The sequence below is a fragment of the Anser anser genome (genome assembly GCF_964211835.1).
Source record: "Anser anser genome assembly, chromosome: 9".
NCBI lineage: Eukaryota > Metazoa > Chordata > Aves > Anseriformes > Anatidae > Anser > Anser anser.
In genome coordinates this window covers 17,265,540-17,291,787 of record NC_139729.1, presented here as the reverse complement: position 1 = coordinate 17,291,787, position 26,248 = coordinate 17,265,540, and the positions used below count along the sequence as shown (strand labels likewise).

At 44.9% G+C, this 26,248-nt stretch overlaps 1 protein-coding gene and 1 long non-coding RNA gene across 4 annotated transcripts; both read right to left on the bottom strand.

Moving 5' to 3' along the window:
- Positions 1-1,421: 1,421 nt before the first annotated feature.
- On the bottom strand, positions 1,422-7,803 carry TMEM207 (transmembrane protein 207). 2 transcript variants are annotated; one of them, XM_083849326.1, is made up of 5 exons: positions 7,450-7,803; positions 5,660-5,697; positions 5,218-5,262; positions 4,642-4,784; positions 1,422-3,860 (listed from the first exon to the last, which is right to left on the bottom strand). In XM_083849326.1, the coding sequence occupies exons 1-5, from the start codon at positions 7,522-7,524 to the stop codon at positions 3,712-3,714; spliced, it is 450 nt and encodes a 149-aa protein (XP_083705452.1). In that variant the 5' UTR covers positions 7,525-7,803; the 3' UTR covers positions 1,422-3,711. The 2 variants fall into 2 exon arrangements, with proteins under 2 accessions (XP_083705452.1, XP_083705453.1); XM_083849327.1 differs by having other exon boundaries at positions 5,227-5,262.
- A 1,930-nt stretch (positions 7,804-9,733) lies between these two features.
- On the bottom strand, positions 9,734-14,874 carry LOC310904175. Of its 2 annotated transcripts, none has more exons than XR_014588102.1 (3): positions 12,254-14,874; positions 11,913-12,049; positions 9,734-11,813 (listed from the first exon to the last, which is right to left on the bottom strand). It is a non-coding gene; the product is annotated as an uncharacterized lncRNA (long non-coding RNA). The 2 variants fall into 2 exon arrangements; XR_014588103.1 differs by having other exon boundaries at positions 9,734-12,049; positions 12,254-12,361; positions 13,120-14,874.
- Positions 14,875-26,248: the final 11,374 nt, after the last annotated feature.

The following is a 26,248-nucleotide window of genomic DNA, read 5'->3' as shown; positions in this document are numbered from 1 at the left end:
ACTTTATCACTCAGCACATCTACTTCTAGTTGTTTTTTTAAACTTGCAAAGGGAGAAAAATAAAATTCCACCAAGAAAACGAGGCTTTTTCTCTCAGCTGGGGCTGGAACCCCACAGCTTGTTCTTCTGCAGCTTTTAACTATTGTGGACAAGCAATTAATGACTGAAATATTCTGCCCAAACACTGCTACAGGGAGCAGAGGACAATCTTGTCCGTGTAGCTATTGGATTCCTGCTGTAAGATGCCTTTGAGCAAGAAAGGAAAGAGCCAGAACTGTCCTATCTAGTGACCCAGAGAGAGAGAGAGCATCTTCCCACAGCCTCATCCTCTTCCTTACACAAAAGCCTTCAGATGACAATCAAAATAATAACAATAAAAGACACAGCAGATTAAAGAATATTTCTATTTTTTCACGTCTTTTGTTTGCAGCCCTCCTGGCAGCCTTGGCCAACCCCCCGTTATGACTCAGCTGCCTTTCTTTTTGCTCTGTTTTGCCTGAGAGCCAGTTTATGACTTTGTTATTCAGCTGTTGATGTGTGGAGGTGAAAGTCCAGGCCTGCACCTCCCCACGTTCCCTTTGTCTTTTGCTTCCAGATGGTCACCAAGCAATTATCTCCTCTGCTCTGCTCCTGTTTCCCCCTGTCAAGGCTTGCTGATGAGTTCACTCACAAATACTCCTGCCTTCCAGAGTTCTCCGGGCTTTTCTAGAGCAGTTTGATATTTCTTCTCAAAGTCAATGGGAAATAGAAATTACAAAATGGGTGGAAGTCAGAGGGTCACAGCAGAACAAGTGCATTTCCAAAATGGACCCAGCTCCTAAGGTGAGGAATTGTAAAGAAATGGCTCATCTTTCCTCATAACTCTGGAAACATCAGCCAAACTGCAGCAACCGACCTTGTTAAGGGCTGAGTGCTTACAAAAGCAGAAGATGCCAAGCAAAGCTGCTGCTGTTGTAAGGATGGGAACAGGGGACTGGAAAAACCTCGCCCACTGTGCTGGAACACCGGGGAGTAGGGGAGCGGGCAGGTAGAGGCAGCTTTTGTGGGGCAATGTGTGGTTGGTGGGGCCATCCCAGCTACATTGTCTGAAGGAAAGAACTCATCCCTTTCTCCATTTGCATGGTAAGGAAGCCAAGGACCAGGACAGGTCTTCATGAACTAGGCTGCCTTGCCCACTGAGCCATCAGTCCCCCCCCGCCCCCCCCAGGGGGCTCTCCTTCCTCACCCCAAGCCAGCAGCAAGATGGGTTTATACCAAAAGCCCACCAGCTTGCCCCAAAACAATCCCACATGGACCCTTTTTGGAGATGGCTCCTGGTCTTCTGCAGATGTTGGAATTCCCCAGGGCTCCCGGTGTGTTGCACAAGTACGGCAGTGCACGTGCAGGTGTTCCATGCTGGTGGCTGCAGCTGGAGCCTGACTTTGTGACAACTACTACTTCACTTTACTGTAAGCCACTTGCTGTGGTTTTGATTTAATTATTTTGTTTCCTTTTAAATAATTAAAGTGCCTCGAAGATGAAGCAGAATGCACTTGAATGCATGCTAGTAGCGCAGGAACACAAACCTGCTCCTGGGAATGTTTCTGCAAGAGCAGCAGCCGCCTCGGAGCACTGCTGAAAGTCTCGCTTGCCCTCTGTTGGGTGGCTGGGGAAGGATTTACCACCTCGGAAACACATGCTGCATGCTGGACCTTGTGAAAGAGGGACTCAGAGTGAAGGAGGCACCGCAACCAGATCAGTCCTTGCTTGTTAGCCTCTCCAGTCATCTGATTAGAAGGTGACATTCAGTGAAATTAGAGGTGGCAATATATTTAGAGCCGAGCAATTAATAAGCGGGAGACAGCAGTGTTTTATGCAGCATGTAATGCAGACAGCCTGTGGAGTTCACTTCCACGAAAGGGTCACTGGAGCAAATGCCGGGTGGAGGTTGGAAGGAAGTGGTGGCTGATTTAATGCCCACGAGCAGGCTGCGCAAGCTGAAGTGACAAACATAATCAAATCTCATGCTTCAGGGCATAAATTGAAGGGGTTGAGTGGTGGAAGCAGTTATGTATGTAAGAGGTCTGATCCCGAGAGGTGCTAATCACCTGCAATTCTCACTAAGTTCAGCAAGCGAAAGGAGACTCAGGAACTGCTCGACTTCTCCGCTGGCTGACTCCGTACTTGCTAATTTTCCTTATTAATAAACCCTGCAATATTTCAGCCTGCTGGCACAAACATTCATTTTGCTACAGTAACATTTATTTCCTTTCACACAAGCGTCAAACATTAAAGCTGCTTCTAAAATAAGATTTTATGGAGATAATTTGTGGTGGTGCTGGCAGAGAATTTGTCTCTCAAAATATGCTATTATTCTTTATCTAGCTAAGGTACTTATATAGCCTCATTATGAGAATATGTGAGCACTTCATAACCTTTACTGGATTTATCTTCCCAGTTTCCTTCCTGAGCAGGGGAACTCATACCACCCCCACTCTACAGGTGGGGAGCTGCTCTACCAGGCAGGCTGTGGGCTTCAATTTATCTTTTGTGGTGCCTAAGATGGACCCAAGTGCCCACTTCAACATAGAGCTCGCAGTTCCTTGGGCACATAGTGCACGGCACTAGGTGTGACATTTGCGGAGGTGGCTCATAATGCAGCCCCTGGCTCTTTTCAGTGAGAGAGCAGAGGAAGAGAGGTCAGGCTGACCCCAGGCTTCAGTGGCCAGCTTGTGAAAAACAAAGGAAATCTTCTTTCCTCTGGAATCCAGCTAAGGGGGAAATTCTACATCTTTTCTCTGTAATTTGAGAAGTAGGCAGACCATGCCTCCTAGGAATGGCTCAGGTAGAGCTGATCTCAATTGAGTATAAGGCAGTCTGGATGGCTTCTTGAAGTCTCTCCCCATCCCGTCCACAATGCTCACTTCAAAGAAAATGACAGTCTTTATCCTCATAATTTTCTGTAACTGAGCACCAAATCTCTGACCCCGTAATTCCTGTGTGTGGGGAGTGGCTTTGTGGGTCCTGGGCCATACAAGGTCTGCAGGCATGCTAGGGCAAGAGTAGTGAATTGGGGGCAGTCACCATGAAATTAAGAACAGCTCAAGTGAGCAAACTTGCTTTTTTTGTGTGTTTTGTAGCCTGCTCCCGCTGCCAAGATTGTCCCTATAACATCCAGCCCTTGCTTTCCTTCTTCTGGCCTTAAATTCCCTGCTTTTTGGATTAGAAAAATCTGATATGCTGTGCTAAATATTTTAAATGTGGCAAATGATCCTTCATCGCAGAGTGGCATGATTGCATTACAATGTATTAGAACGTCATGACTTTGCCAGAGGGTGTTTGCTGGCACTGTTCCGAGTGAAGGAGGCAGCCCAAGCTTGAGAAGTAACTATCGAGTCATTTATCAACATCCAGTCCTAAAACACATGGGGTTGCACCAGCTTGAGCAGCCTTCAAGAGAGAAACCCTCAACACAGACAGACCTTTGAGGGAGTTTCTCAAAATTAAGTCGTATCAAAATGTCAATATGAACCCCTGTGACAGATTCAACACGTGCTTTTGGTATTTATTCTCTTGTATTTTGGCTCCCCTTTTAGGTTCAAATGAAATACGTGCTGCTTTTCAGTCTTTTGGCCAACCTGTGGAGAGGGCTGATCTGCTCCCACACTACTGCAGCATCATGGAGGGTCTCCAATGAACCAAGTGGGATCGCAGAAAGCTAACGCGTGGTGTCTAGAGCTTGTTTTCCTTCATGATATCCTCATAGGATGGAGGCAACTCAGTTCCCCCAAGGCTGAACCGCGGGGCAGGAGGAGAGGACGTCTCCATGTTCACACAGGGGTTCGGAGATCCGGAGAATGGGCACTGAGGGGCTTCACTCGCTGGGGAAAGAGCAAAGCCGAAACTGTAGAGCAGACAGTGAAGAGCAGGCGTGGGGGTGAGCTGGGGAGGAGCTGCCAAACCACTCGGGAACAAGAAAGGCATGGATGTAATTTTTAAATCACAAAACCTCTCGCCACAAACTCCAGATGCAAGAAGTGAGAACAGAGGAATTTGGGTGGGTTTGGGTGGGTCCTCCCTGTGGAGACATTGTTCATGGCCACCCAGAAAGCAGGCCGTACTTCCTCTGGGAAGGGCTCAATGCTACCTAATGACAGAATTAGCTTTATTCTTCCTGGGGGGCTGTTGTCTAGCCCAGCCTGCTGGCAGTACTCCAGGTCAGCACTGGGTGCTGCACACAGTCATTATAGTCCTGTCCTCAAAATTCTGGGTGTTTCTGGGGGAACGCTGAGGGCGGCTTCTGCGATGAGTAACATCCACCAAGACAGCCTCCTGACAGACCCCAGGGTACATCAGCCAGCCCAGCTGCCTGCTGGGGTGGCTCAGGTAGGCCGGTGTGGTCTTGCCTGAGTGAGAAATTCAGGTGATGTGTTGGAAAGGGCTGCCTGACCCCTGAGTACGTTGGGCCGCCAAGTGCTCTGACACCGAGGAGGAGGCCCCACACCCCTCCAAGTGTCAGTGTGGCCAAGTCTAGAAGGCACCTTCGGGACATATGGACACACAGAGACAACCGCAGCCCGGCTCCCACTCAAGCCTGGCCACCTCTCACTGGGTTTTGGATGGGACCCGTGGGACCTTGCAGAGGGCAGGGAGAGGACTAACCGCAGAAAGCATCCGAGCTGCTGAGCGCGAAGACGGCCAGGGTGCGTGGGTGAGCGAGGCAGCTCCGCCGCTTCAGCCAGCACTGCAGGCAGCAGCAGATCCCGCAGGACAGGAGCAAGGCCAGGAAAAACAACATCAGGAACCTGAGGCAGAGGCAGCAGGGGAGGAACAGAGCCATCACCATCTGCAGGCAGCACCGACAGATGGCCGCCTGTCTTCAAATTAACATATTCATTAATGTATTTTGCAAATGGCCGTTAAACGTTGCGGTTTCCCCATCAGCGTGCTGGACATGATCAAAGTCCTGGGAAACCAATGTCTCAGTGCTGAGTGCTGGCTCGAAATTCTAGCATTTCTCTCTGAAATCATTCATCAGGTTTGCCCAGCTCAGTTGTCAGCGTACAGTGAGGATATGGATTAATGATTCCCATTAGTCAGTAAAGACAGAACACAGGGACAGCCCAGGAGCAATGATCTCCAACTATCAGTCTCTCTTAATGCCTTTCTCTCCATATATCCATCAAAGAATATTATTTGCCAGTTTTCCCTCTAAAACAGAGCTGAGCTGAAACTTACCACACATACCAGCTGCTAAAGTTTTCATCGCCCTGCCCAAGGCACCTAACAAGGGAGAAATAAAAGGAAGCTTCAGTCCAGCGAGTGGGGACCAGATTGGCTCCAGCACACGTCTATCAGCATAAAGAAAAGCATCATTGGTAACTACATGATTGAGAAGTTTTCCTCCATCAAGGGAACCTGATCGTAAGTTTCTCTGTTTAGATAGGAGCAGATGCAGACTTTGTACAAAGCAGCGTGCAACTGGTTTGCCTTACAACACCAGCACCCGCCACCAGTGTTTTTGCTGAAAACCCAGAGGAACAAACAGCTGCCAGCTTCCCGTTCCCCTTTTGGAAGAAAAACCAGGCAGCCAGTTCCTGAAAGCCCGGTGTGGGAGCAGCCACGGCCGCCTGCCCGTCCCTGGCTGGTAGTGTGAAGGAAACCGGAGAGACACACTCACCTCTCACCAGGCTCACAGTCGGACTCGGAGCCTGCTAACTGAAAACACACGTAAATCAGAGAGGGCAAGTTGTGCTTTCTGTAGTTGTTGCTTTGTTTTAAGCCAATATAATTACTGATCTTGTCCTGGAGAGGAAGAGCAACAGAGGTGCTGGCTCCTGCACGGATGAAAACCGCTGCTCTCTCCAGGGACTGCTGTCTGTGTACTTGTGCTCTGAGCTAGCCTGTATTGAAATCAGCAGATAATCTCCCTGACAGCTCAATAAATTCAATAGTTAGCAGATGAAAGCTAAGCCAAGGGGGAAGCATTTCATTTTATGTGAAAAGAGAAGGCTGAGAGCAGGGAGACACAAGCAGGTATCAGAGACCTGTTCACAGAGCTGGACTTTACTCTTCAGAAATGTCTTCTGAAGAATTTCCCATGACTAATTCTTGGTTTGTAGCTATTTTCCAGAGGTTAATTGTGAACATAGCTGTAAATTGGAGTTGTTTTGACTGAACATGTGCTGTACCCAGCGTTTTTCTGTTTTTGGATAGTAGTAGTGCATCATTCCCAGAGTCAGGTTTCAGGTATGTGTATTTGCAATCGCAAATATGTGAACCTGAAACTTGTTCTTCAGGTCTATTTCCTACCCTCCATTAAAGCAAGTTTACTTTTGCAAGCCTTGTTGATCTTAGCCTCAGTTTCGTATTATCTGGGCAAAAAGTAATCGGAGTGGTTCATCAACAAGATCGAATCAAATTCGTTAGAATTTTTGGACAACTCACATTAAATGTGTTTTAACACTTACCCAACATTGCTACAAAAATCAAGTTATAGAATTGCAATAACACCAGGAAACAGAATAAGCAAGATGGAAGAATGCAGATGCATTTCTTGGAGAAAACTATTAACATAAGTCATGCATCATTACTTTACTTTGGATTTCCTTCTCTGTATACCCAAAAGATACAGAGATTTCAGACTTTGAGTGAAACTAGAAAGCTCTATCAAGTATTAGAAATTCGTATCAAATATGTATATTAATACAATATCTCTTATTAACAGGACTTCTTGTGTCTCTGTAAACCACAACAAATTACTCCATAAATCTCTATTATCTGTCTGATCCTGTGCACACTGCTTTTTGGTTTAATGGGGGCAGGATCAGTCCCTAGTTTCACCAGAAGGCTTTAGGTATAACTCTTTCCTTATCTATGAAATTTCATGAGCAGTTGAAACTAGAATGAGGAATAGGGAAAAAGACAGCAGCTTCAAAATGAACTCTTTCAGACGTGTCCTTTGAAAATTGAGCTAATTTGCCATGTCACACATGTACCCTGGTGCAGAATATTTAAGACTTTTTTTGCACTTCAACTGATTATTAGAATAACAGGTCAAAACCAGACAGCCGATTGCTGTGATTACGCGTGCCCTGAGTATTCTTCATGGCTGAATGAGAACCTCTGGGCTCTCCTTTATCATTCTTCAAACTACTTCAGCCCAGCTACCACTGCATGGTTAAGCTGCAGCAAAGAACATCTGCTCTGAGGCTGTAATCCATCAATGCAGCCAAACACCCACCCTTGCTGGAAGACTCACGCTCTTCCATTTCAACAGCCATAGATAGAATAAAAGATTAAGGCAGTCATGCTTTCATTGCCCCTTAGCTGGAACTGTTGTGAATATTAAACCCTCCCCAAATTTACCAGGTCCTCAAAAAAAAAAAAAAAAAGTTGATTAAATTCTATAAAAGCTGAATCTTTCTCCCACCTCCAAATCCCTAAAATCCCAGTGAAGGGTTTGGTTACCTGGAAGAAGGTAAAACACAGGACCCCGGCTTCTGTGATCCATGAAGTGAAACACAAAGCTCTGGGTCTCTGCATCACTAACTGGAGAAATGCGGGAAGAGCTGTGTTTGCAGCACTGTTTTACCTACGCAATTGGGAGCTTTAAAAACTTCTCTGCACGTTTAGCCACACAGCATGCTACCCAATGGCTTCCCGCCCTTTGGAAATTACAACTAACCAGGGAACAAACTCAGGTTTGCATGGACACACTCAAACAGCTGCTACAAGTTAAATGAACATTAGCCTAAGGTCAGCACTTTGCAGGTGTTTCAGCATTTTCATAGCTGTTCACAAACTCCTGTTGCTGAATTTCAGTTCCATATTAACCCGCACTGCTATTTAACAGGACCAGCTACAAATAAAGGATCACTGGAGGCCATACTTTGAGGCTGTGCTTTCATTAGGCATTGCCTTCAGCTGCAATTCTGACATTGCAGGAAAAGCATCTCTGCCTCCAGCCACCTCCATGCCTCGTGCCTCCGGCCTCAAACACGTGCATCAGGGATGAAGGAAACCCTTCCCAGCCTGAGGCCACCTCCACCAGCACCACCACTGCTGCACACAGCTGCCAGGGGTTGATTGGAGAAGAAAATGCATCAAAAAAAGACACATCCCAAGTAGTTTTCATAAGGGACACCAAATTTTGCTGCAAGCACTGGTTTAATCCCAACTGATAGCTATGCCCAGATGATGAAGCTAAAACTGGGGTGGAAGACCACTTGCACCATAACTCTGATCACCACAAAGTGGGGATGATCTCAGTGTGTTTGGCAGTCAGTAATAGATTGTCACAGAAGTTTACAGCCCTTGGCAGAGATGCATCATTAGCTACGGTTCTTCCAGGTTTAACACAAAGGGTGTTGCTGTGAATATGTTTAGCCGTCGCTCCAGAAGTTAAGCATTATGTCGTGGTGCTATTAATTCAGTAATGATTGACAAAGCTAAGTTGATCTGGAGGCATGTCTCCATGGTTTTTCTTCAGCTAAGGGGTCAAGAACTCTAACCAACTTGGATACATGCTCAGGTTTCTTAATTATTGTTAAAGTTTTGAATACACACAGTCCATACCCTGTTCTTCTCAAACGTGTATTTCAGCTCACTGTTAATTAAAGGCAAGTCTCTGAAATGATGCCTTCTGAGAAAGCACCTCTTACACCGTTGCTAAGTGGATGTACTACACAATATAAATGGTCTGAACATGTTGGAGTCCTGGTTCAGACCAGTCCTTTTCAATTTCGTTCAAGAGGGAAATGCCAAACCAATTTCTTAGCTGTTTTCTTAAAAGAAAAAGATCCTGTAGTATAAAAATGTGCACAGCCTTGCTGGGAACCTTGTGACTCTTACAGTTTCAAGCTTCAAAGAGATCATCCGTCAGTGCACTAATTTCAGATTTCTTCCTACCACAATTAATTGCCTTGAAGCTCCCTCCTCTGCTCAGGCGAGACGCCTCTATCTGTGCACCAGTGCCAGCACCCAGACAGCTCCCACTTTATTGCTGCCCCATGCATCATCCCCAGTATTTAGGAGGGAAGTTATCACCATGAGCTATTAGTACTGAAAAATAATGCAAAGCTTCTGTTTTGGGCCAACTTCTAGAATAAAAAGGTGAGAATTGAACTCTGCCACTACTCAGCTTCCTGGCCCCGGGGGCAAACTTTGAGGTTTCCTGTTGGTCGGTCCCATACAGAGGTTTCAGATGAGCAAACAAGGACCTGACACAAAGCTGAGAGGAGCTCTGCACTGAAACCCATGGGAGGCTGTGACCCCTCCTGCCTCATCCTCTGCCTTCTGCCTTTGGGGCTTTGCAAAGCCCAGAGACTCATCTTCTGGGTAGCCTTGTGTCCGACAGTTATTTCTCATTTGACGCATTTTCTCCAGACTTTTTGTCATTCTGTGAGGATATATATACCTATACATACACACACACACACATATATATATACACACACATGTATATATGTTTATGAAAGGCAACCCCTACTCCCTTCTCCTTGGGTTGGGTTTCTCTTTCCTTCTCAACCAATTGCGTCCACCTCATCAGTGGACTTTGCAGGCTGGTCTCTGATAGCTGTTGACTCATGGCCATTAGATTAAAAATCTGTTATTTCCTCATCACCTTGTGTCGTTGCTAGGTGACAAATGCATCTCCCAGGCAGCAAGAGGGACTCCTGCAACATATGGCAATTTATGACTGTCCATTATCCCTTCTGCTTAATGGGCCTGGTCCTTTTGATGGGAGGAAGATGTGCAACTCCAGGATCATCAGAAGGGTGATTTTTAAAGTGGCCACAGAAACCAGCTCCTTCAGGGTCTGGCTCTTGCTGGGTGCCATGAGAGGAGATGCAACAGTGGGACATGGGGAATCTGGGGAGGATCAGGTCCGACAGGGCCAAGACTGGGTTAGGGTTCTGCATTTCAGGAACTGAGCTCATTCTTGCATGTACATGCCTTGTTTGCTTGAGTGTCATGAGACAACTTTCACTTGTATTTTTGGTTTGAGCCAAGGTTGCAGGGAACACATTGAGGACCTCTGGATTTTGGTGAGAGTGGGAGGGGATTTGCCAGCAAGTAGGAGCCCACACAGAGCCCCTGGCAGCTGATAAGCCCAGCTAACAGTTTAAACACATTTAAAGCTCTTTAGCTGACTTCAGAACATTTGGTGGCTGCTGGGGATGCTTTTTGAGGCAGCAACCACTTTGCTGAGCTCTGACCAACCTCCCAGTGGAGTCCAGCATGGGGCCATGACTTTAAGTAAGAGAAGAGAGGCAGGAGGAGGAGAAGTAGGACAGGCACATATAGGATGTGGGAAGGATATCGGTCAGGATGGAGAATGTGGAGAAATGTGATGTGGAAAGAAGATGAAGAAAGGCAGGGCAGCCTGATGTTGACCAACAAGAGTTAATTAAACATGTATTGGCTTTTTTGTGTCTCTGTGTTTTCACATAACCACCACAATCAGTTTTTTCGTCCAGCACATGTCTGCTGGGAGCTTCCCCTCCCTGCTCGACCTCACTGCAGTGGTTGGCTCAGCCTTTGTTTTTGCAGCTGTGTTCTTGGCACCTGGGTTCGGCCAGACTGCAGTCATCCTCCCAGTCTGTCTTGGGAAGACTTGGGACAGGTAAATTCAGTTCAGTCCAAGAGAAGAGAAGGATAATGGGAAGACCAAGGGGTGAACATTGCCTCTCTGTGACAGGAGAGCTAAAGGAGCATGGTTCTTGTCCTCACAAAGTGAAAACTGTGGCGAGCTGATTGCTCTCCCCCCCCAAAAAAAACCAAAGCACTGGAGAAACTGCCCCAGTCCATCCTTAAACCCCCCAATCCCATCTGCATATGCAGAAGTCAGCTAAGACTGCTCTGGGCTTGTGTGAGCAAGGCAGCATGAACTCTCTAAAACAAACCTTGGTGGAGCTGGCACAGCTTGTTGTCTTTCAAAAGGATTATAACTAGTTGCTGCTCAGTGATGAATACGGCCCTTTGTGAGCCTGTGCGGGGGACGTGCTGCACTGGGGGAAGGAAAGACTCCGGGCACTAATTTAAATGAGTGCAAACAAGGATAACGTTGTTCTGCTGCATCCTCCCCAGGAGCAAGGCTCCGCAGGTCACTCTCACATCTGAGTCAACTGCAGCTCGCTGCTGTTCCTGGCAGTCCAGGGAGCCCTTCTGCCTCTGCGGGTGTTTCAGCAGGGAAAATCCAGCAGAGAACAAGGGGTCAGAGAAGCCTTTTGCCTGGCAGAAAGCTAATGGAAAAGGAATCTCCTTTTAGGTTAGTTATTCATAAGAGGGATTTCTCCGCTATGTGAGTGCATATCACGGACTGAGAATTACAGAAAAATGTCTTCAGCACTTACGTGTTCACAGAGTCCTCAAATCCCTAAATTGCACATTCATGGGAAGTCCAATCTCTAAAACTCTTCAAAATAAAAAGTCCACTGAGCAGTTGTGAGAAATTGCTGTGAATTGTCCAAAATACCCCTGTTCCAGCCCTATAATGAGCAAATGAAAAATAGCTACTGCAACAACTGAGATATTGAGCATACATAAAAGGATTTAATCAGGAACTTTCTTGCTCTCATTTACCAGGGGAAGCAGCCTTGATTAGTGCACCTTTGCAGCAAGTGCCTTATGTGTGCTTACAACTCTGGTACCAGCTCTGATCTCACCATGAAAAAAAAAAAGGAAAAAGGAAAAAAAAGAAGAAAGCCATGGACAGTGTTGCAGTTTTGTGGAGAGCTGTGTTGTGGTGCATCAACAGCAAGCTGAAAGGATGAAGAAAAGTGTTTCTTTCTCGTCTTGCAGTGGTTTCATTTTGAAGACTTCAACTGGATCTTAAAGAAAAAAAAAAGTGTAAAAATAACGGCATTTGGGCTAAACCTAGATGTTGTTTGGTTTTACAGAAGGTGGGAGAACTCAGAGCTCAGAATTACTTTTAAAGATCTGTTGCACCTGAGGAATGAATGGCAGTTTGGCTTCTCTTATTTCTGGCTTGGACATTAGGACTTGAGATAATTCCCAGCTCTGTCACCAACTTCCCATGTAACCACTTCTCTGTATTAGAGTCCACCTGAAAAAAAGCATGTAAGAGACCTTTCTTCCAGCTCACTAGCTCTCCCTCCCCTAGAGCATGTCAGAAATCAGTTCAAAGGGCTGGATAACTCTTGAGACTTGGTAATAGAAAAGTAGAATTAGGGATAAAGCTGATAAAATTAAAAGGAACTTGGATAAAGAGAAAGATGGAGTATACCAAAAATACATGCAAAGTACTCACCAGCAGAAATTTTCCCCTTCAGGTTTTTAATGTGAAGTTGAAGCTGATTATGGCTACTTGAATCCTGAAGCCTGCTGCTGTCTCTTTGTGTTCCAACAGGTCCTCTTACTTTTAATCAGTTAAAATTGTATTTGTATTTTAATCATTAGAAATGGTATCTGCATTTTAATTCTTTTCTTTCTTAATTTCCTTTCATTTTTTGTTACTCTGTTGCCAGGAGCTAAGAAATTACAGTTAAAAAATTAAATGTCTTTTGTATTTTAATCCCTGTAATTTACTTAGCTGCTGGAAGTAAAAAGACAAAAGGAGAATAAATTGCTTGAAAGCAGATAGAGGCTTCATTTTCCCCTGCCTTTGAGTTACTGATATCACATTGGACACCACATGGGAGGTTTTGGCTGAGAAATTAGCATGAGAATATCTGGCACATCCTGAAACACATTTTCAAGTCAATTTTCTAGGCAGAACCACTTAGCAATGAACACTGAAATATATCACTGCTGCTGGTCATTATAAGCTGGCACGTGTGCTACGTAGCCAAGAAACCTCCCAGGCTGGGGCTTTGCCCTGCAAGAGGGGCCACACAGGCACAGGGCCACCCCGATGTGCCTCTTGGTGCAACACCCAGCAGCCAGGCTCAGTGTGCTGTGCCCTTCAGTGAAGATAACTGCTGCCTTTTCCAGCTCTTCCAAATATCTATTGACCGTCGTCACAGTCCGTTGCTGAGCCTTATATCGCATCTTGAATTTTTGCAAGGTGTCCTTATTTATAGGCTTATTTAAAGTTGCTGGAAGGTCTCAACCCATCAAGTGCCCCCAGCCCTCCTGGGCAGGGCTGAACAGTGCTTTCAGACCCTCATTTCTTACCTGCAGAGCCAGCTCAGGACAGGCTGCAGCCAAATAGCTGCAAACTCAGAAACTGGGAGGACTCGTGTCAGTGCTTATGTATTCAAGAAACGCAGCAGCAGCAAGCTGCTCTCTAACTTTCCTCTTGGTACAGGTGAAAATTCAAATGTTCTGCCTGGGAATATGGCGATCCTTTGTGTGGGGTGAAATGTTGGGGAGCCACCTGCCTTGTGCTCCCCAGGAGCTGTGTAGGCGGGATCAGGGTGAGGATGAACCGAGGGAGCTCCGTGGGGTCCCCCTCCCCACCAGGCTGCCCTCCAGCCGCTCAGCTCCCCTTCTTGCCTAGCTGGTGACAGGCTGAGAAACGCGGGCTGGAAACGCAGATGGAGAGCTCTCGTTTTCCTCCCTGCTCTGCAGGAGCTCACAGCACATATACACAGACAGACAGAGATGGGGGACTCCTCCAGGGCAGACGGGGATTGCAAGTAAGGCTGCACAAGGGGCTCACTTGGTGTAGCCCTTTCTCCCCCTCACCTTGCAAACCCCCTTCCAGCTTTGCTGTTTCACTTAGTCTCAGTTTTATATCTGTCCCCTGTAATATTTCTGAAGGATAACCTCCTGTTTTTAATTCAACACGTTCAAATATACTTAGACTGCTGCAGCAGCTCCATCCTTTAGCTGCTCACCAGCCAAGCTCTGCATGCTTCCTTCTTTCAACCTGTCCCTTGAAACTCATCCTTTGATTTCCCCACTGACTCCTCCCGGTGCTGCTCCCTGAATTTCCCTCTGGCCAGGCAGCATCTTCCTAGCAACATGAATCTTCCAAAGCCCATCTCCCCTCTCTGGAGATCTGGCTCAAATTCACCAGAAAGCCACAATTTTCTCTGAAGCAGGTTTTTATAATTCCCCCATCTCTCACAGCCCTTTGCAGCTCAGGAAGCAAGGGGTGCAAACACACAAAGCTGCTCTTAACGCAGGTGAGGGCTTTTGTGCAGGACTTCTTCAATAGGAGGGGAGAATGATCTCCTCCACCCTTTTTTAATGATTTGCTCTCTTCTAGAGTAAACAAACCACAGCTGGCCACTTTCAGAAAGTACTTCCTTGTATTTGCAGGGTGGTTTTCTTTTTTCCTTTTTTTTTTTTTTTCACTATCACTTAGGTTTGCAGAGTTCAGTATAAATGCAAGACTCTTGGTACAAATGAGAGCCTGGATGTGACGGTCTTCTCACTTCCACCTGGATTGCAATCAGCATTAAATATGGATCTATTTTTTTAGACCTTCACATTCTTACAAGGGGGAGGTTTAAAAGGCCAGTGCCTTCCCCTGCACCATGATGGAGCAGTTCCCCATTGGTAAACCTGGAAAAGGACAGCCCACAAAGGACCCAAAGGTCCAGGAAAGCCAGATGAAGAGTTGCTCCTGCAATGCCTCTCCAAGTCCCTCCAGTGTGCTAGACACTGATTAGCCCCATTCCTACGAGAGAACAAAATGTTTAGCTTGTGTACCTCTGAGGATGCTTGGAGACAGTGTGTGAGTGACTGAACAGTCCTCCAAGGACTCGGTGGCAGCACTGGGGCCTTAACCCAGGAGTCCTGAGGTTCACCTGCATCTGTTAAGTAACACACCTTGAATACCTGAAAGAGAAGGCTTTCTAGAGGAACATCCTCTTCTTGGAGCATTTGGAAACACAGCAGCACCAAAATGAACACTGAAAACCACAGCTCAGGCACCCACCTCATCTCCTGGGCACAGCCCTCATCTTTTTCAAGGCTCCCATCCACGCTCCCATTTTCTCCTTTCTCTTGCAAGCTGTGGTGTCAGAGATGGAAAGAATGGGCCTAATCCTGTAAGACGAGGGGTTCCCACTCCTGCAGGTAGGGCGTATGGTGCTAGGCCATCCTCAGGGTGAAACCTGGGTGGTGAGCTCCTGCCATGGAGGATGTTGCACCAGGGGCCTAACCCTGCTCTGGCTACAGCCAGTGAGAGCAGAGTGGGCCCTGAATGGAGCACAACCATCTGTGAATTTACTATTCCTTCTCAAATGCTAATTAGTTATTTACATAAAACTTTGGAACATTTTAATTAGTTGCGTTAATTTAGAATTCACAGAAAGAGAGCTATAAAAGTCTATTATATGGGACGTTTATTCAAATGAAGCTTGAAATGGCACATGGCAATGTACTCGCAAATCTTCTGCCAACACAGTGAGAAAAAAAGAGAGGGTGTCCGGGCGTCGAGCAAGGCAGCCGGAGGTTGGCATTTCAGCATTTCAGAGGTGCTCCTCTCCCACTCCAGGTCTCAGCCCAACAGCCCCATGCCACTCCCGTTGTCCCAGGGTCCCCATATCTGATGTGGCCTACGTGGCCTACAGAGAAGGGGTGAAAGGCTTTAGGCCATTTCCGTGGGGGTGAATGCCTGTCAAGCACACAGATCCACAAACAGGAGAGCTGGGTTTGTTTCCTGAAGGATTTGTGCCTCATGGGTGAATTCCTCTGTGTCTGATAAGACAGGTGTTTCCCTGCTGTGGGGCCACAGGTAGTGCTTTAATTCTTGTTCTTTCTCGTTTCCTTGGTGTCCAAGAAGGCCGAGCTCACATTGTCAAGCTTATGGAAGTGTTAACACTTCTCTCTTTTCTGCTTAGTCAGACTTTTTTTCCCTAAATTTGCAGAAGGTCACTATTATTTTTCAGAGGATTTGCGAAGACTCACATCAGGCTAAAAACAGGCCGCAGTTTCTGGAGCCACAGGAATGAGTCTGACAGCCAGGCAGAGACAGAGTATGATCACGCAGCCCTGTTTCTTTAGAATAGGCAATGAAATAAAGCGCACCTCCAGGGCAGACTTGGCAGGTGAGCTATAAGCCCTCCTAGGACTGCTTCCCAAGCCTCAGGATGCCCTGGAGTGGGCACGAAGAGCAGCAAGCCTCCTTGCTGCCCTGTGCTCCCCGGCACCCTCTGTGCACCCACCCAGGCGCCGTTCCTCTGCTGTCCTGCCTGCAGCTCCTGCCTGCGCTAGCTGTAAAGGCAAGGCATGCTGCTCCTGCCTCAGCTGGACATTCATTCTCAAGGCAGGAGGAGGAGGAGTTCCTTTCATCAAGTTCTTCCTTTCCCAGCACTAAATTCAATTAAAGCAGAGCTGCCTGTATGTGGCTAGACTGATAACTCTGTAAATCCATCTGTCTCAGGTTGTTACAGAATCTAAATTACACCATCACCATTAATCCCAAGACAGAGTAATGCCCAAGCAGCTATATCAAATAAGAGGCACTCTGCCTTCGGATTTCATCTGGCAGGGAAAATTGTTTTCTACATAAAATACAGCACGTTACCTCTTGATGTTAAAGACTTGATTCAATAAATCTAGGTATTTTAAACACCAAATATATTTTTGCTTGGAGACCATCTTCCTTGAAGGGCGGTAAGTTCCAGCATCACACCCAGCTGTGACAGAGCTGCTGTCTGCCTAAAGAGGTTGACAGCATGGAGCAGGGGGAACACAATGCTCTATTCAAAACATTACAGACGGAAGTCACTGGTGGTGGAATTAAAAGTGAGAGAGAGTCACAAACTCTTCTCTGCTCCATGACAAAATACCTGTTCTCTCAGGACTCACAAGGAGTCTAGGAGTATTTTTATGTAATTTACCAGAAATAAATGGAACTGCCAACAGTAGGAGCTTTGGACTAAAACAGATCCACTCGGCTAAAATCAGTGGGTCAGTTGGGCTTCATATACTTTGATTTCCCACAGTCTGGCCTTTTGCAGGCTGTTGGGCAAATAATGCTAGAAAGATAATGTTTTCAAACCAGAAGGAAGGTTTTGGCTGCACAGACTCCAAGGACATCTGTTACACCGCACAGATATTGGAAAATGTAAGTCATTGCCTGTAGCAGGCAAAGATCAAAGGACTGTCACGAGAGGCATGAGGTGGCTGTCAGGAGCAAATGACTTGTTCGTTAGCCTATGAGTTATGGTTGCAGGATAAGAAGAAGGAATAAATCCTGCTATGAAACCTATTAAAAAGGGGATTGGAGAACATGTTATAAAGTTCAGTTCTGTCTTGTCAGGGAAAGCAGATGGGCCAGGTAACCTGAGGATGGACTAGCTAACCTGGACATGGCTGCTTCCATCTCCAATGGTTTTTGGCTCTAGGAGATATGCTTACAGCATACCCAAGACTGTGTAGTCCCATGGGAATAGATGTGTTGATTTGATGGATGTTGTTTCATTCTTTATCAAAGAATAAGAGACTGAAGATAACCTTTTGAGAGTCACTGCCACTCTCAAGGCAAAATGTTAAATATTCTGTGGCCAAGAATTTACTTTGATAGCAACAACACAGGGAAGAGAAGCTAGAAGGCACTGGCAGCCAACTGGCAGGTAGTTCATGGGTGTCAAATCCTTTAATCCAACCTTTAAAAGCTCATCAAAAGATTTCACAGCTATTGTATAGATGTCCTGTGAAATACGAGGCTGCTGGAAATTATTGAGAACAAGAGCCAAGCACAACTGTGAAAAGAATTGGACATCAATATGGAAAAGGAGAATTTGCAGAATGATGGAGTGTTATTTGGAAAGGCTGTCCATTTTGATGCATAACCTAGATTCAGATTAACAGAGGTAAAGAAGAAACATAACTTGTAATTTCTCCCTTCACTTTCCTCTAGCCATTGTGGGAGCCAGGACACCAGAACTGTGCTCAACAGAGCAGTCCCTATTTCCAATTTTAGGCTCTTGCTGTTTATTCAGAGCTCATCCATTGACCCATATTCTTGTCACAAACTGATTAAGTGCACATGTCAGAAGGACTGCCTGAAATATAAAGCAGTCAGTGAAAAGGAAAAGGGATCTGGAGGGTATGAAACAAGCAGCTTTGCACTAGCGAGTTCACAGTGATGTAGCTGGAAGTCATGGCAGGGCTTTGGTACGTGGCAGGACAGACTGGAGGAAAGACATGGAAATGGTTGGGGAGCTTAGCCCAGAGAAAGCACCTGCAGCTTTGCATCGTCCAGAGTACCCATCGCCTTCCCCAGGTATATAAAGAAAGGAGGCTCCCAGGGTGTGCTCCAGAAAAGTAGGCACAGCCCAACCCCATTGTGTGGGAAGGGTGAGCAGGGCTAACTACACTTCATCAGAAAACAGTTTTGCAAAGCTTGTGTATTCAGGTGCTGAAGAATTGCTCTTGGCAGATAGCAAATGCACATCACATCCTGTAAATCTTTTCTAAAAGGGCATCACAAATTAATCTCCCTGCTGGAATTTTTCATTTTTAGAGCATCATTTATCAATTTAATTTAACATTACTTCAGTTGCTAAGGAGCCATGATTGGGAACTTGCACCAAACAGGTTTGAACAGTAATGCCTGGTCACTAATGAGAAAATATTAAAAAAATCTAGCTAAATTCTGTCCCTTCCAGCCACACTGTGCACAGACACACAGAAATTCTCCCTGTTATATATAATAACACTTTTTTATTAGTCAAGACTTGTAGTTGTTGGAGAGAATAGCAAAATCACAAAAGGTTCAATAAAAGTGACTTGCAAATTAATCTCATTAGGTTTGAAATTGAACTGCTTTCCATGCTCCTGGCAGAGAACTCAAGGATACCATAATTGCCTGTGCCTCTGTATTGCATTTCATATCATGATCCTTCTGCCGTACAATATAACGCAGTAAGTCTCCACCATGCCAGTGATGAGAAGGGGGATGTGTATGCAGTGATATGTGAAATGGTGACTAAAACTTCAGGAAGCTTTTTGGGGAAGGGACAGTGGGGAGAGCTTTGCTGCATTATTAGGTCATCACCGACACTAGAAACCTAGAAATTTTGTACATCTTTCAAATAACGAGCATCAAATGGGGGGAAAAAAGGAACACTCAATGCCGGTTCAAATTTCTGCACATCTGAGAATGTATCTGCATTTGAATTAAATCTTGACCTATTTTCAATCAAAAGAGCCCTCTCTTCCTTGCTCCCTCAGAAGACTGGCACTTCCAGCAGGATGCTGAAGTCTCTGGTGCCGGCTCCCTGGGTCTCTCACGGCATTGCGGTGTGCCTCTCATCATGGCCATGGCTGCAGAGCGGAGCTAGAGCAGGCACAAGGGGCGAAACCACCTATCTGGTGTGGTAGAGCGGGTCTTAGAGGTATCAGCAGCTGGACCCTGGAGCAGGAATCGGGCCCTGCAGCTCCCTGTCCCTGCGTGATGGAGGCTGTGGCACTGTGCTGAAGCCCATCGTAGGGTCACACACAGAGTCCTGAGATGTCACTGAAAGGAACAAGGCAGAGACACAGGTCCATGATTTTTCTACATGAGTATTTTCCAAAGAAAAAGATAGGCGGATGTTTTGAATAAGCTTCCACAACATAAATAATAAACAAAATAATATCAATACACAGACATGCACACATATACACATGCATTATGAAGAGCTCTTCTTTACTCATTAATTCCCTTGAGAGGTAGGATATCACAGCTGAAAACAATCACTTACACGTGGAAATACAGAATTTTCTGCTTTTAACTAAGGAGATACATTTTGGGAAAAAAAAAAAAAAAAGTAAGTCATAATAGTGTAAAAAAGTGAAAAAAAATTTTGAAAAAGGAAGGAATAAAAAAAGATCAGTTTTTGTGTTTATAATTCATTTTTATAAATTTTATCTTTATAATGGCATTTATATTTAATCTTTATAATGGCACATTCAGTCCCACATCTGCCCCAGCCCTTCCACTTGTCAGTTCGATCTTCAAACCACATCCCATGAATCTTCAAGCAATAGCATTTGATCTGATATTGCATAATCTGCTGAACATATAGAAATCAGGGAGACCAGACTAATTTCTCTCTTGGACCAGCTGAACAAGTTTGATGTTACCTCCTGATATAAAATAAAATAAAATAAAATAAAATAAAATAAAATAAAATAAAATAAAATAAAATAAAATAAAATAAAATAAAATAGATATTTTCCCTGGGTCTGGGAAGACAATATGCTCCCTAACACTTGAAGTGATTTCCAGTCAATGTTTCCCGCAGCTTTTTTTTTTTTTGGCCTTTTGCAGCATCCCACAACTTTATTTCTGATCTTAAACACTCAAGATTTAATCAATCATTAAATGCTCTTGGAAATTTAATCAATCATCCTGTGCTCTTGGAGTAAAGCAGTTCAAAGCACTTGCATTTACTGAATGTCATTAGGTCACGGTGATGAAGTGGCTCTGCTTGTATCCTCAATCCCCAGCTTATTACAGAGGAACACAAGATAGAGCTATCTCTGCCCGATAGCACTTTACTAAGTTAAGCCACGGACTCCGTACTGAAGCACAGCGATGGGAGGAGGAAAGGACAGATCTTCTACGTTTCTTTAGGCTAATCTTAAAGGTTAATGGAAAGAGGACAACAGATTTCTTGTGAGTTATTGCTTTGCATATTAAAACTTCTTTCCCGTGTTGAATGCAGGGCTGGAGTGTTGTTTGTTTTGTTACAGAAACTCGCAGTAGCTGATTTTATCCATAGTGCCACCAAAATTTATCTACCTCTTGCCTGGAGAGCTGTTTCAGGAAGAGATGACAGATGCTACCAGCAATAACAAAAGCACATGCCCTTTGGAAATATAAAGGAAATGCAAAGGACTCAACGAGCTGCTTCCAGAAGTGCAAGCACACCTGGCTATGGGGAGAAAAACATTCAGAGCTGCTCCCTGGGGCTTTGCAACAGCTCCTTTCCTCTGCAGGCAGGTGGAGGAGGAGGCCTGCGGGATTCAACAGCTCTGTTGTGCTGGGTGCACCCACCGCTGCTTTGGGCACGTCTCTAGCAATCCACCTGGCTTGGTGTTTACCATCTAGAGCACGATGCATCAAGGACTTGTGTGATGGTTATTCCACAGACCCCGCACCACTGAGCTGCAGAGCTTCAGGGGCCAAACGCTCCCTTCGTGGAGCTCACCAGGAGCTCAGCTAACTACAATATTTGTTATAAATGCTGTCAGGAATGACTAAACTTCACCCCGTGTTGCAGTTCAGTTGTCGGCTGTGCCATGCTGTTCATAAATACAAGCAATATATTTTGAACAAATCAACCTTAAACTATAGATTCTTCCCTCCAGGATATTCCCCGGTGGCAGTTTGTACTTTACATCGAAAGAAACTGCTTCCTCATCCAAAAAATGAAATGTTTTCCGGAACGACCTAATAAAACCAAACTCTCTTCCCATCTGCCACCAGGCAGAAGCCACTTTTAGCAGCCTGCGGAGGGGACCATGCTGTTGTTTTACCACCAGCGCATCCTTCAAGATTTCCCCGGAGCCCTCCTCGTGGTGCTCTCCTTGCCTGCACCTCCGGCAAACACCCCCGCAGCCAACGCACTGAAGGTCACCATGGCCCCTGGGGACTGCACAGAACAGAGATATCTGCCCAGAGACACTACTTGCTAAAGCCAAGTACACACAAATTCTTTCACAAGCATGTGCACCATCTCTGAGCTCTTTTGGTCCAAAGATCTGGAACATTTCTTTCCCTTGGACAAGTAATTAAATAGGTGTTACCCTTGCTATATACAAAGGAGCATTCACGTTTGTCCTTTACTTGAAGAATAACATTTAAGGTTAAGATCATGCTTAAGCAACAAGTATTTTTCTTTTAATTAAGATTTATACAGGCTCCCATCTGCAGACTAAACGATGAAATCCTAATAAACAACGAGCCTAATTATGGTCATTCTGTAACTGAAATAATGGTGTGCCTCAGAACAAGGCTATTACGTTGCCAGATAATGGACTAATGAGCTCCAAAGAAGGACTAACGAAGGTCTGTAAAAGACTTGCAGTTCTTATGAGGACATGCCTACTTGCAAACACCTCATTGTAGTATTCAAACGTGTATAAAGTGATATATAGTATGACATGTCCAAAGATTTATATCAAGGTGTTGGTAATGGCTGCAGCCCAAAAGCATGCCTAAAAGCAAGGGAATCAATTATTAATGCAAGTCAGAAGAAAAGACGCCAGAGAAGATTGCATGATGTTATGTAGGAGACGGATTAAATGTATAAAAAGGGAAGTCAGTGGGAGTCAACACCAGGAGAAACAATCAACATCTGCCACAATATTGGCCCCATCAGCTGAAACCAGCTCCTTCCATGCTCTGATTGATGAAATATGCTTGACACCGATATTTTTTTCTTGCCTAAATGACCAGCTCTAATCATGAGCTCCACACATTGCTTCTCTCTTCATCGTTCAGCTGGCCAGGAAAGAAAAGATAATTACAGAATGTTTGTTTAGTAATTGTCTGGTTCTATTTTGGAGTTTGCTTCTGGTGCTAACGAATGCGACTCCATTATGTCATTTATCATATGAACAGTCAGGTTGAGGAACATTTTAAATCAGGAACTATTTTGGTTTGCATGAGAAATAACCCCACAGAACGACTGACAGCATGTGTGAGCAGAAAAACTCCATGCCTGTAAATGATAGGTGAGGTGATTTCACAGGATAAAAAGCTTAAGAAGGTCTCTTTTTTTTTCACCAGCAGAACAGAGTGGTCATGGGGAAGGGAAGAGTTGCAGCGCGCCATATTTATCCGCACAAGGAAATCCACATTATGAGTTGTTTAATTGGCTTGCTAGGAGATGTCTCCATAGAAAACTGTCACCCATTGCAAGATAAAGCTTTTATTTTGAATGTGAGCTTGCTAAATATCCTCCAAACCTGACTTAAGTACAGGTGAAATAGGTTGTAATTATATCTCAGATGGGGCAAGAGCAAGAAACAGGAGCACTCATCCAGTAGGGTGGGATCTCAGGTGTATCCCCTGCACTATGGACAGGAGTCGTTCACCAAGCATGGTGACTTGGGCTCAGACAAAAAAAAAGGCAGCTGGGAGCACAAGCTGTGTCAGAGCAAACTGAAAAATTACTTTAAGGGTATTTTTGACCTCAAAATAAATTGCTAACTGATTGCACAACTGTGGGTTGAGAAACCTGTCTCAAGTGACTGGTCAAAGCAAAAATATCCATTCAATAGGGTGTCTTCCCAGTAACAGTGGAACAGAAGTTGTTTGACAATACTCTCTGGATAATATCTTGAAGGCTGTAGGTGACTAATAATAGCAGCCTTTTTTTTTTTTTTCTAGAAATATGAAAGTCAAAAAAATGATGGTTTAGAGGGACCAAAACTATTTATAAACTGAAGAAGAATTCAGTGAAGAGCTTTGACTAAAAAGAAGTGGAGGGGAGAATTTTAATGTGCTGGAAATAGAAGTCAAATCTTAAAGTAAAAAAAATGCAAATTTAAAGTATTTTAAATGGTTTTTAAAAGAGTTGAGTGGCTTATACATGAAAGGACATCTTTTGTTTCAGATTAGATTAAGATTTTATGTTTATTGGGATGAGCAACCTTGCTTTGAAACGTCCTCTAACTTTAGCCTTCTGAGGATGGGCACAGGTCTTCATTTCACCCAGGACCTGTCATCTGTGCCATGTTCTAAGACATAATAAGACAGGGCAGTGTAACTGAAAAAAAAAATAATAAAAGTTCCCAGGAGTGTTAACTTCGATCATAGGCTTTATCGTTAATTCCATTTCGGCCAATTACCCTCCTCAGAAGTTTCCCCAGCGTATTATCAGGACTAAGCATTAAAACCACGAGGTCATTTAACCTGCAGCCTGTCGAGCACATCTTCACATCGCTGGTTAACGACTTGTGAACCTCAGTGTCGGAGGCTGCCTTGCGACTCTGCCTCTCCCAGCCGATGGCTTTGTGCCACCAACCGAGCAACTCAAGGTTTGAGGACGCCTCGCGCCCTTGTGAAATTCAAGTTCATTCTTTTTCTGCTCCCCTCGCTTTCTCCCTGCAAATTTATGACTTGCTAACAAATGCATTGCTCTTGAGTCCCTCCTCTTCAGTGATCTTTAAGATCTCTCATTTCATAAGGAAGAGGCAGGTGGGTGATCTGCTTCCAAAAAAGAAGAGTTACCATAAGTATGGCTTGTGTCTTAAGGCTGCCTGTTTCTATCAGTTTTCCCTTGACTTAATTCAGTCTTTTTTTGTCAAATTACATAGCAGTAATTAACTGCCCTAACCAAAGCGTTTTCCTCAAAGGTGCCCACATTCCTGTAAGAGCTGTAGGTTGCTGTACCCACACATGCAGGCAGCATCCTTTCATCATTCTTCACACAAACTGAATACTTCCTCTGCTGATTTTTAAGGCTGCTCTCTGAATATCATCCACAATTAATGAAATATTCCTGTGGCTCAGCCATTCATTCAAAAAACTTTGTCCAACCTTGTTATGCCCTAGGAGGCTAATAATATTTATTGCACCTTGGCAAATTTTGGCTCAATTCCTCTTCATGCTACAGGAAAGAATATAGTATTAAGCACTGCTGATTTTCCCTTGAATACAGAAGAGGAAACCCTGTACTGGAAGTTACTGCAAGCATCCCTGAGTCCTGCCCTGTGTTTTCACGGAGCTCACAATGACATTTATAATCCCACTGATTTCCATTTAGAAATTGATCGCTCTGTTAGGCTATTTTACTGCCTTTTACCAGGAGGCTGCTCCAGAAACTTTCCTCCCTGGTGCTTCAGGAGGTGAGGATAAAATGTGGGGGGTTCAGGGTTCATCTGCACCCCTTGTCGAGCTGCACCAGCACGGTGCTGGCCCTCTGCAGATGCATGGGCTGCATTGCGCTGCTCCAGTGCCCGGGAAATCAATAGCATTTGGGCTGGGAGGAATTGGAGCACATTCCTGGTAATTGTGCAAATGCAAATTTATTACTCTGAAGTCCTGTCTAATGTAAATCTAGTGAGGTCAATGGAGTTAGAGCAAAACTAGCCATTTCGCTTTGTCTGTTATGCTTGTTTTTATAATGATGGATCACTGCTATTGAGAGAAAGGAACTTTCAAGTGCCTGGAAATACACTAACCTGGGAAAAGAGCTGCAAGGATGCCAGGAATCACTCTTTGTGCAGATGTTTATGCTGCCTAACCACAGCACTGGACATTGCCAAAAATCTCCACCAGCATGAGCCACTACAGCTCCATTAGCAGAGGGTCCTGCCCTTTGTTTAAAACATGCCAGCCTGATGTGGAGGAATTCCCAGTTTTGGGACCTATTGCATCTGTACCTCAAAGCCTTACTAACCTGCAGCTGCCCTCTCCAGGGACCCTGTAAGGTTTTCTGCAGTTTCTGAGTTTGCTCCGAAAATCTTCTGTTGCTTGTGTAACCTTTCGTAGAGTTACACAAAAGGATTGTTTTCCTTAAGAAATCCTTAACTTATGCACAGATAAACTGAAAGTCTAAAGGTTAATGTTGTTTCATCTGTGCTGAAGTGAAATCAAAGATTTAAAAGGCCATTCTGCAGGATGATCTTGCATTTTTAGGAGGAAAAATAAACTCTTATTGATTATAATAATAAGTCTGTGGAATGTGCTAATGGAATTTTTTTCATTCCCCAGACATGATGTTCTCTTTCTTCCATAAGCATTGCAGTTCATTATGGGACAGAAAAGTTTCTCAGAAAAGCTGGGTTGTGTTCAGAAAAAAGGACTATTGAAAGGACTATTAAAGCATCAAAACATCTGCATAGGCATATGTCAAAACAGGGAGAGGTTTTACAGTTAGATGAGATAAAACCATGATGTATTAAGGCCTTTCCTTCTTTTCTAAGATCTTTTCAGTGACTCCATTGACTCAGGAGAGACAGTGTGTTACTTCAGCACCTTTTCCCTTTGCAATGGTCAAGCACAACACCATCAGCGAACCCTCAGACAGAAGCACGGTGTCTGAAAACAACTCCAGAGACTGCTCTGTGTAGAAATACCCAGCGGTAGGGAATCGTCTAGACAGCTAAGGCTGTATCCAGACTATCTAGCTTTATTAATCTGCTGACAGCCTGCTGCTTCTCGCTGGCACCGGTGAGCAAGCGAGGTGAGCTGCAGCTAATTAATGCCCAGGTTAGAGGCTTTCTTCAAAGGCTGGTTGAGACAGACGCTGCTCTTGCCCAATGAAACACCAACCCATTTGAAGGGTCCCTACAAACTCCACTGTCAGACAGTTTTTACAAATCATGTATGATTGAATGAGCTGTGCAGAAGGATGTTCAGGCATCCTAAACCCAAACTGTGTCCCGTGTGCGTGCTGGTGAG

Coding starts and splice junctions, on each gene's coding strand:
- TMEM207 (XM_083849326.1), bottom strand. CDS start 7,524: ATGCAGAGACCCAGAGCTTTGTGTTTCACTTCATGGATCACAGAAGCC. Junction 5,698..7,449: donor TGTGTTTTACCTTCTTCCAG/GTAACCAAACCC, acceptor GTGTGTTTTCAG/TTAGCAGGCTCCGAGTCCGA. Junction 4,785..5,217: donor TTTAGCAGCTGGTATGTGTG/GTAAGTTTCAGC, acceptor CCTCTGCCTCAG/GTTCCTGATGTTGTTTTTCC.